The sequence below is a fragment of the Cyprinus carpio genome, chromosome A6, assembly GCF_018340385.1.
Source record: "Cyprinus carpio isolate SPL01 chromosome A6, ASM1834038v1, whole genome shotgun sequence".
In the NCBI taxonomy this organism is placed as follows: Eukaryota; Metazoa; Chordata; class Actinopteri; order Cypriniformes; family Cyprinidae; genus Cyprinus; species Cyprinus carpio.
Window position 1 is genome coordinate 32,185,661 of NC_056577.1, and position 11,573 is coordinate 32,197,233.

The following is an 11,573-nucleotide window of genomic DNA, read 5'->3' on the forward strand; positions in this document are numbered from 1 at the left end:
TGGCTGGGCTGCTCCTCTGTTTCTTTATGTGTGTTTAGGAATATAAGAGTAATTCCTCAGAACATCTGTTTCAGTGATACTGTCCATGTCGGGAAGTTTTTTTTGCAACTTTAAAGAGTCCAAATAGTGTTTGTGAAGCAGTCATCAATTCAGCGTGATGTCCCATCTCAAATCTCTCTCATTCATCTCTCCTTCTTTTCCTTTCAGCTCCCATCAGCAGAGGTCGCCTGACATTTCACACGGAGCAGTCAGTGTCAGAAACACACGCACACGCGCGCACACACACACACACACACACACACACTCACACACACACACACACACACACACACACACACACACACACAAGTAAGGCTACATACTGTTTTGCATTAGAAATTTCCCGCGAAATATACAATGACAATGTTTTAGACGGTACTGTATTTATTCTATATTTTTTATTTTACATTTTTACTTATTAAAAACATCATTTTAAATGCATTTTACTGTATAAGTATTTTGTTTAAAAAAGAAAACGTTCTTATATTAAAACCTACATCATTTCACTTATAGTGAATATATTAACAGATTTTAGGCTATTTAGACTGTTTTGCGTTGAAGTGCATTTTAAGCGCGTAAATAATCGCACAATATCCACCGCGCGCGTTTTCATATGGAACAGAACAAATCTCGTGGACGGATGTGAGGAGAGCAAGAAGAGAGGCTCAACCCCTTTCTCTTTCAGTCGTTCTGTTGCTTTTTGTTTGGGTTAACAATAGAGAGAGAGAGAGAGAGAGAGAGAGAGAGAGAGAGAGAGAGAGAGAGAGAGAGAGAGAGAGAGAGAGAGAGAGAGAGAGAACAGAAGCGCGAGCTGCTCTCCATGCCTTCAGTCTAGCGGAGCGGGCGATGGATGTGAGATTTTACCCTGCACCTCCTTCAAGCGTGGGCTCCTGTACATTACCCACCGACACCAGCCTCTCCTCTCTGGACTATTACCACTGCAACAAGGTAATTTACCCCGCCGCGCGTTGGCTTCTCCTTCTTCTTTTTCGCACCGGTTCAGTTTCTCTTTCCCAGATGGGAAATAACCCGCTTCATTCACTTCAGGGCAGTTTCATCTGTTGCAGAATGAACATCGTGTTATTTAGTGTAGGCTGCATATGGTGAATGTGTGAGTTTTGAGCGCGCATTGGTGGGTGATGCGAAACCTCGGACGCGCGCGCATCTCCCGGACAAGGTGGCAAACAGTCCCAAACTTAGTTCGCTATCTCGGGAATCGTGCACATGCACTTGCATCACTATATTCGTGCAAAAGCAGGCTGTAAGTGCAACGCGGCATCGCGCCTGGAAAGCATGAGGTTAAGTAACTAAAGTCCGCTAAAGACTTGTTTCCAGAGGAAAGATGCAGAGCCCCTGTCCAGGTCCAGCGCCTCTCGTTGAACATGAATCATATGAGACATGAAGCATCTTTTCTTTCTGTCTGGATGCGAATTCGCTTCATAATTGCTTTGCTGATAGAACTGCATCCCTCTGTGACGTAGTTGCAATTCCACGTGTAGCGAACAATTAATTAGTTCTTAGGCGCGTTATTTATTTATCACGCGGAACTCTGCTCATCTTTCTGGCTGGATTTCTGTGCCTTTTGATTGGAAAGAAACAAGACAGTTAGTCCGAGACCCAAAACGCTGGATGGTGCATTCAGCTTTTTCAGCAATATTCATAAAGAACATTTAAAACAGAATACTGTGCGCATTGTGTTAAGTTAGGCGACGGACTGCTGACGGGTCGAGATGTGTAAGATACAGTACAGTGCTGAATGAAAATATAATGTGTGCTAGGATTCGGCGTCGTAGAGGCTGACTAGGATGAGATTTTAATCAGTTAAAGAAATGCACTTCACCTCCTCGTTTCTCTCCGGACTTTACGTCCACCCAGTTATCTGTGATGCGTGCAGCGTTAAGAATAATTCAAATCAAATTTGAGGCGGTATTGCTGTTATGGGTTTTAATGGTATTTGCATAATGCAACTCTGTAAGAACTCGGTTTTTAGTCCATGCTGTTTTTTTTTATCTTTCTTTTCTTTCTTACTGCTAAATTGACATAAAAGTTTAGTCAGGCTTTTGTGATCCTGTAGTACTCAAAAGGAACGTCGAACTGTCAAATTCGCATTTCTTTTACGTAGAATTCGGAGTTGGTTCGGAATTGAATCGATGTATTCAAGCGCTGGTCACGCGTTTACATTTTCCGTGTTCCGTGTTGTGTTCCTGAAGCTTGAACAGTAGTTAAACGCCACCAAACCGGATACTGAATGAAAATATATGAGTATATCTACTTTGTTTTCTAATAAACAGACTAAATATGAATTTGCACATTATTATTCAGGAACCAATCAGCTGTGAGAATTTTTGAGCCTCGGGCTGCGGCCCAGTAATGTACAGATTGTGTATTACTTCATAATTGTTTTATTGAACTCAATGTGTTATACTCATATTTTATACATATAAAAATTGATGTATGAATCGCATTGGCTGTATATAATGGTTGAAACACTGGCTTTTACCTTTAGGAGAAAATGCATTATTTAATAACCCATCTTTCTTTAAAAGCATTGCAGATTTATTTTTTTATTTTTTATAAGACAGCCTGTGATAGAGCTTAACATTCAGTCATCCTGACAGAGAGTAACTCATAATTTGCTGATGGGTGTTTATAGTAGGGTGTCACAGAGTTAAGCTTGTGGTTCTGAGCATATGGAAAAGATCAGCCGGCGAATGGAGAGCAGAGTAATCTAAGCCAACTCCATACGTTGAAAAATGATCCTGTGCAAGTGGACATTATGAAACTAAATTTTAGGGGAAAAGCCTGCTCTCCCCACCACAATGGCCCTCTTTATGTGCCTCAGCTTTAATAATGCAATATTCTCCAACATTCTTGAGAGGCCCCAAATGAAGGTCACGTATGGAGGTCTCGCATTAATATGTAACGTTTTAGCGTTTGCGTGAAGTGGTTTACAGGGGTGCCACATGAACCGGAAATAGTTCTGAAAAACTAGGCCATCCATGATAAGTGACTATCGTTTCCTGTCGCTAACACACAAACATGCTACATGCTGCATTCCTGAGCCACGCATGAGCTTTTTCATACTTGCATGTGAAGTGTGAAATGTAGTAAATGGAAGAACAATGCACATACTGTGTGGTTAACCAAAACAAGAATATGCTTCCCAAAACGTAGGAGAATCTCATAAATTCGAGTTTCTGTTTTCAGCAATGGATATATGCAGAAATTACAAATTAATAATTATTTTAGAAGACTTGTTATAGCAAGTGCAATCCCATTTTTGAGAAATCTGGATTTAAGTTCACTACTGTCCACTTGCATCTTTAATCTTTAGGTTAGCTGCCTTACTTATTATGATATACCTTGAGTTACGGTGATTAAATGTGCAGTAATTATGTTTTTTTTTTTTTCTGTTTTTTCCTTTTGCACTTCCAAGAAAATAAATACAGTTATTGTTTCGTTTTTTTTTTTTTTTTTTTTTTCATGATGGCCGCCATGTTGAAATACGAGAAGAAATATGCTTTATCGAAGTCACATTTCAGTTCGCGAAATGAATCTTGCGTTGCTCTGGTGTACAGAAGGGGGCGACAGATTTCACTTTAAACATGTGATTATGTTGTTGTTCAGCTAGCTAGCCATAAACATGTCATATTATTTACCTAACAACACACCAAATTGCACTTGTGAAGAGTGTATTTTCAGAGTAAATGTTTAGTGCGTAAAATTGCGGGCACATTTCAGCGAAATCCAATCATTTCAGTAGGAATTCACATAATTGGAAAATTCACAAGAAAGATTCTCTCATGGAAATTTGGCCAACAGAAACCTGCTTGGTGCAAAAGTGACTTCTGTCTTTATGATTGACAATAAACAAGTGGCATTTTTTACTCATGAATTTTCCTTAATATGACCTCAACTTAAGACCGAAAAGCAGACTTTCACATAATTATCTGTTGATTTGTTCATTCCATGTTTTTATGCATGCATATAGTTTGCAGGCAGTTACACCTCAGAATAGGGAAGCAACTTTACAGCTATAACTACCAGGCAATCGATAATACATTAACCAGTGTCATCATTTGCCCTGCAACAAACCTGCCAGATCCATACTTCCAATGCAAACACACCCTCCTCCGCTGCTAGTAACTGCTATGTTAGTATTATTTACCCAAGAGCCCATTGGTCCAATGGTGCAAAACCTAGTTTTAAGAGTCTGTGCAAGATTTTGGGTCGAACATTCTTTTCTGGTGTCTTCATGCTGAAGTTTCAGTTGAGCTGTGACTCATTCTCACTTTGAGTATGCTGACTTTCTATCTCTCGTTTTCATGAGTGGGTGTATTGTTTGTTAAGCATACGCTCTGTGAATTCCTCCTCTAAAGGCCATCTCTTCATAAATGCATGTTTCACCCAGAGAATGTTTGTCGAATGCATTATGACTTGAGCATCGCCCGGGGCTCATTCGTTGCGTTTAAAATTGAAGTTGGATAGGTTAAGAGAAGATGGACCACTTCCCCCTCTTCGCCAGCGTACTGTATTAATGCAGACAGAGATAGGCAGACCACAGTTAGCCGTGACTCATTTGAGTGTTACAGACAAGCCAACTACTTCTGACTCCTAGATCATCAAGTATATTATAGCACTCACTTGTCAAGAGTTTGATTTTCAATATATATATATATCGATTTTTGTGTCAAGTCAACTTGAAATCTAAATCAACCCTATTCACTACACTTTTTTAATGCATGATTCTGGATTTATCAAGAATGGTTAATCAGTGTGTGTTATTCAAATTAAAGTTCGCCTTAATTTTTCTTTCATCAAAATGCAATAATTTGCTCCAACATTCCCATTCAACACGGATCCAATTAGTCCGACTTGTCCTACATTTTTCTCATTGAACATCCCATTGCATTAGAAATATAAAAATGGCATGCAAATATCATTTCAAAGCAGGTCCGGACGTCCACGAGCATGTAAGGTTAACCGTTTCTTGCAGTGAGTTTCATAAAAGTTTGACTTTCAGTTTTATTGTACATCCGAGTGTCAGCCATCAAAAGAAAAGACACCCCAGACGTTAAGCAGCAGCCAAAAAACTTTTTCGCTCCTGAATCAGATCCCTGTAAGTGGGTGACTGTGAGACAGTCTGAGGTCTTAACTTATTATTTCGCCTGTTCAAAGAGTTTGTCTCTCTCTGTCTTACTCTTTGAGCTTGTTCTTCGCTGCTTAAACCATCTAAAAATAACTCGCAGGCCTAGCAATTACTGGAAATGGGTGCAGAGTGGTGCATCTACGAGTGCAACTGTCTTTAGCTTAAGTAATACTTTAACCAAAATGCATCAGTGCATGCGTATATACAGGGGAAATAAGAGATTTTCAAGAAGAAAATTGTGGCTATTATTTTTGTGCATGCTGTGCATTGCATATGGAGACATGCAGCGTATGTAGATGTGCGGGAGTAGGGTCGTGTGATTGCATGGGAAAAATCATCAGGTTTGCATCTTTTACACTGATTCTGCATGTTAAATCGACATGCATTTCAGGATCTCTATCAGCGTTGTAATTCAAAGCAGGGGATTGCATATATATATAAATGGAGTTTTATATGCATATATGTTTACTCTTGAACCTACATGTTATCTCAAATCATTGAGTCTTGTTCACATTAAAACCAGAGAAAACAACAAGTGAAAATGATCCTATCAGTTTGCATAAAGCAAATGTCGCCGATAATTACCTTTTCCTGTATGTGACAGTTCTCCTCTTTCCTCGACACTGTAATGGAGATGTGAGATAAAATGAGTCGTCAGGCCGACTGAGCTGCGTTCTGAACACGGGGAAGTTAATTAGGTGGAAAGAGGCGGTCGAGGCCTAACAGAAGCTGCGCCGAGCCGTTCATTTGTATGGCAGAGTGGTGCAATCCGTCTAACGGTGCTGCCACAACATTATAAACCTGCCCGTGAGCCATTGTTCATTTCTTATTTTCATCCATCAGGTTTGTTTGTAGCCGATTTTTCAACAGGTTTATGAATAGCACAGTATGCATTGGTACAGTGGGGACCAAAAATCTGTCCGCAAATTGATAATATGAGATTAATAATAAGACATGCTCAGAAATGTTACTTCATGTTCAAAATTCAGCCTTTGAATCTAGTTATTTTGTGATGAGAAATGTTTAGACAGCAAAGCAAAATAGAATAATTTCTAGTCACTGTTAAATCTTCATTTGCCTTCCAAATATAATGTTTTAGAAGTTCTCTTGGCGATGGTAAATCACTCCTGTGTTGTGAAATGTAGAAACATTCACAACGAGGCGCTTCACGGCCCTACTGTGCAGCTGTATTGCTGGCATGCGGTGTGAAAATGTCTGTGCACTCTGTGGTGAGCGAGACCTTTTCAAAACTATTCAATGCTTTGCTTTATGAGTCAGAACCACAAAACGGTGTTACAAAACTCCAATACCTGTGTGAAATACAGAGATCTAAGAGAGAACCATAAAATGTGCACTTTGTGAATTTTACGTAGATACTATGTAAATGAGTTGTGTATTGTTAACATTTGAGGTTTAATACTATACAAAGGCACTAAAAGTTTTGCAGTTAGTGTTTTCATCTTGTTTATTTTCATATAAAAATACGGCATGCAGTTACATCAAACATCATTCAATATAAATTGTGATAATCACAATTGCAATTTCAAGGGAATAATCAACAATTATGATTTTTGTCATAATCATGCAGTCCTAGTGTGTGTGTGTAATTACATTTGAAAATTCATTTTTAATGTGTATACTATGTATATTGTATATTTTTCTGTATATTTATTAAATATTTAAAAGCATGTTATTTATTAAATTTCAAGTTTATTTTTAAAAATAATTTTATATATATATATATATATATATATATATATATATATATATATACTGTGAAAATACATTTCAGCTCATTATGTTGCTCTCTAGATGTTGGTATCATATTGTTTGATGACTCCAAAGTTGCATAGTGATGTCTACAGTGCATCCTGGGATGTTAATGATCATTATACACTTGTTTTAGCTCAGACTGAAACAGCTGAAGAGTTTGGGTGACCAGCATGCAAAAATGACTGAGCATCTTTCTGCCCTGTATCCTGTATAAAAGTGTCTGCAGCCCAGTCCCAGTCTCAGACAGTAATGCAGTAAATGTAGCTGGCATTTTGTGAAGTGCTGTCAGTAGCTGTGGGGGTGCAGCGCAGCGGCGCACTAATTGGCCTTGGCACAGAGAGAGAGAGAGAGAGAGAGAGAGAGAGAGAGAGTGCGCTGGAGGTTTGACGCGCTGAATGGCTGCTGGCTGCATGGTGAATAGCAACTGATTCAGTAATGCAGCCAGTAAATAATAACGATGCCTGTCCGCGGGGGAAAGAGAGCTGCACAGACTTCTGGGACACTTGCTGATATGGCCTGCGTTAAAGAGGCCGAGTTTAGTACCTGCTGGATGATGCGAATCTGGAGATGTGTGATCATCTCTTCAGGTGACCAGGAGTTTGTCTCAGGATTTTACTGCTGCTGTGGTTTAAGAAGTCACTTTTTTGATCCAATTGACTTTATTTACTTTCTTAATGAATGTTCCTGATGCTATTGTGGATGATTTATCACTGCGTGTTATAATAAAGGAGAAAAACGTTCTCCTTCATAATCTTTCATCAAAATGCAATAACTTACTTTGCCTCTTAAATGACTTTCCGTTTCAGTTGACATCACCAAACCTCCAACCACTTCTGATATGATACACCCATTTTTCACCATCCAGTCAGTTTCTGGCGATAAAATTAAATCTTGTACTACTTTTCTTTGCTCGTTGCATGTCCAGTTTCACTCAGAAATGTGTTGAGAATGACATTTTCATGTTGATTTTAAAAAAAAGTCATTGGTAGAAAGTTAATTTGTGCTTTAGGTTTGAGACTTGTCAAAGAAAATTAATAGTATACTTTTCTGGATGAAAATGTTAAGCACATAAAGACAAAATCTAGTGAGCATTTGCATTTAGCTAAAGGGTTAAAGTGTAGTGAAATAAATCATATAATTAAATTAAATGCATGATGCATGGGGGCTAAAAGATGCTTTCTCTTATTTAGAACAATATGCATTGTGAAAACAAACACTTTACATTAAGATATATCTTAATCTTTCATTGAAATGCAATAACCATTTAAACAACTTTTCATTTCAGTTGACATCACCAATCATGTTGTTTTTCTACCCCGTAGAAGTTTTTATTGCAATAATTCTAATTATTCTAAGGCATATGTGACCCTGGAGCACAAAGGCAGTCTTACAGTAAGTCTCTGGGGTATATTTGTAGCAATAACCAAAAATACATTGTATGGGTCAAAATTATAGATTTTTCTTTTATGCCAAAAATAATTAGGATATTAAGTAAAGATCATGTTCCATGAATTATTCTGTACATTTCCTAACGTAAATATATCAAAACTTATAAGTATAAATAGTAAAATGCATTACTAAGAACTTTATTTGGACAACTTTAAAGGCGTTTTTCTCAATATTTAGATTTTTTTTTTTTTTTGCATCATATTATTGATTTTTTTATAGTTGTTTTTTATAAGAATATTGTTGTTCTTATAACAAACCATACATCAATGGAGAGATTATTTATTCAGCTTACAAATCTCGAAAAATTTACCCTTAAGACTTAAGACTTGTTTTGTGCTCCAGTGTCACATATAAAATTGGACAATTAAAGTAAAAGTAAAACTGCATGCAATTAAAACTGGTGTGAAAAAAAAAATTGGTATAGAAACATTTTTCACTTGGAAATTGCAAGTAATTTACAAAGAGACGGCATGCAACACATTGAATTAAATATGAAATTTTCAGTGTTCAATTATGTTTGTTTTATTTATATTGCAGAGTAGTAATACACATCCTAATAAAACTCAGTTAATCTGCATTAGATTAGTGCTGTTGCAGTTTGACCTCAGAATGAACTGATGAAAAACACTGAAAAACCTAACTGGAAAAAAGGCGAAGACATTAATTCAGATCCCCCCCGCGGGGCTTCAGGGCACTTTGATCAGAAGCTGTCAGTGCTTGATGTGGGGCCTGTGTTTCCTACCAGTCAGCGCGTTACAGAACGGCGGTACACTGCGGCGCACGGCTCCGGACCCCCCTTCAGGATGTGGTGGGCTCGCTGTAGCTGCACCCCTAAATGCATGTACACAAATAGCACCGGGTACGGAGGGTGCATGCACGGTTTTTCAGGTGGTCCATAATGCATGGAAATCCAATCGGGAAAAAAATGGACTGGAGATTTTTCTTTTAATGCATTATTTCTCAGACGACCATAATTGTCAGTCAGCGGTTTGGAGACCCAAAAATGAGTCCCGCCACCAGATGTTGCTGCACTCTGATCGTCACTTTGAAAGACAGAAGTTTATTGTTCTAGTGCACTCGGCGTAGTTCAGAACTCAAAGCCAGGGAATTGTTGACTGATGGTTTTCAGAATAGGAGAACAAGAGCGTAGCTGTTAAACTCTGATGTGAAATTCATATTTAAAACATTAATGCTGTTTTGATGCATCGCCATGCGTGCATCTAAATGCATTAAATTAAAACATTTACCGTTCATTTCCCAGCATGCTGAGCGATTGTTTCATGTCTCGTCATAAAATGGCTGCTTGTGTAAGTTTGAAATAGGAAATAACTTTGTGGCAGCTGAACCTAAACCAAACAGGATGGCATCGCAGAGTTCGCACAGTTTCTTTGTCACCCACGTGTGTGTGGTTTTCAGTTTGTCTCTTGTTGGTCAGGAAGTGTTTTAACCCCTGATGCACATGTGAGCACAGACGATTTCATCAGGTACAAAATATGACATCTGAGGATTCAGTTTGACAATTTCTGGGCTTGAATGATGCATTTATTATTCTCTGATGTATACATTTTGTCAGATGCATACAGTTCATTACCTGCATGAATCCCATCCAGTTGTTATTGACATCAAACTGATTGTGTTTTCTTTACGTCAGCAAACGTGACTTTTATTAAAAGATCATGTGCACTATCAAAGGATTTCTAATTTAGGATTAGATGAAAATGCACCATATATATTGATTTGATCCTTTAAGACTTGATTGCATGATGAAAAATATATTTAAAAAGCAGATGGCTGATAAATAAGACCATCAGCTGAAAAGGAAAGTCATTTTGAAGACTTTGGAATAACGTGCACTGATAAATCATTCAGATTTCGACCAGGAACTAAGAAAGTAAGATGAGTGCATTTTGACTTCAGCCCATAAAAAGCCTATATATAGAATGGATAGTTCCGGTCCTTGATTCTGATTGGTTGAGCCACGTTCAAAGTTGTTGAAAATCACTCTACAAACATAAACCTTTGTTTATGTTTGTGTGTTGCTCGGCAACCACTTTGTTGCAACCACAACCGTTTCTGAGGAGCTACATTGTTTGGCGGAAGAATAATGTTTTTATTAATATCATTACATTTTATTTGCTTTGTTTTATTTTGTGAAACCCTGCTACATTTATGGAATAACCTTTTTATAAAAGCAAAAATCCCCGTGAAGGCGTGGTTTACAGTGAATTTATAACAGCTAAGGGGGTTTTAGGGGTCGTACCTAACAGCGCCCCTTAGCTGTTATAAATTCACTGTAAACCACAGCTTCTTGGGGCTTATTGCTTTATTTCTTTCTGAAGCTCGAGCATTTCTCAATGACTAACTAGTGTTGTTTCTTTGGAGGTGTTCTGTCATCCTGCAGTGGGGGATTTTAAAGGAAGTGTTACATAAATACAATGAAAGCACTCAGTGATTATTTTTAGCGGACTCTGCTTCATTGTGGACCTGTCACCTCACTCATCTGTGGCTTTCTACACAGACCCACAAAAAAAAAGTTTTAGTGAAAGCATTTGAGCTCATCTTACTGAAAGCACTTTGACCGACTTGCAAGGCGCTACTGGAAATGAGTTATGAAAGCACCAAGCGCTTCTAAATCTGTAGGATTATTGCAGCAGTGATAATCAGGGTCCAATAAATGTTAAATGTGGTGGGTTATAACAAAAAAATTATAATGTGAAATCTTTGAGAGCATGTATTGTGAAGTAATTATAGAGTCAGGGTAAGGAGATCCTTGGAAAGCCATTCACAACTCCTTTTAAAGGGCTCATGAACTGAGAAATATAATTTTCCTTGATCTTTTGACATATAACAGGTCAATGTACTATAAAAACATCCTGTAAGTTTCAAAATTTTCTCGTTAGTTCAAAATAGCTTTTATTGAAACCAACGCTCAGAAAGCGACTCGTTTGTAATGTGCCACTTTATGATGTACTAGTGTGGCTAGGCCCCGCCTCCAAAGGAGAAGATCAACATCTGCTTCTACATCACTGCCTCTTTAGCCCCACCCACCAATTCTACGTCACTGCCTCTTTAGCCCCACCCACCAATTCTACGTCACTGCCTCTTTAGTCCCACCCACATATTCTGCGTCACTGGTTCTTTAGCCCCACCCACCGATTCTGCG

At 38.2% G+C, this 11,573-nt stretch overlaps 1 protein-coding gene across 1 annotated transcript in view; it reads left to right on the forward strand.

Moving 5' to 3' along the window:
- Positions 1-648: 648 nt before the first annotated feature.
- The window catches only part of LOC109052381 (TOX high mobility group box family member 2), a 126,583-nt gene continuing 115,658 nt past the window's right edge, over positions 649-11,573 (forward strand). Inside the window, exon 1 of the mRNA XM_042759068.1 lies at positions 649-987. Coding sequence (XP_042615002.1) covers positions 886-987 — 102 coding nt within the window. The 5' untranslated portion in view covers positions 649-885. The remainder of the gene's footprint in view (positions 988-11,573) is intronic.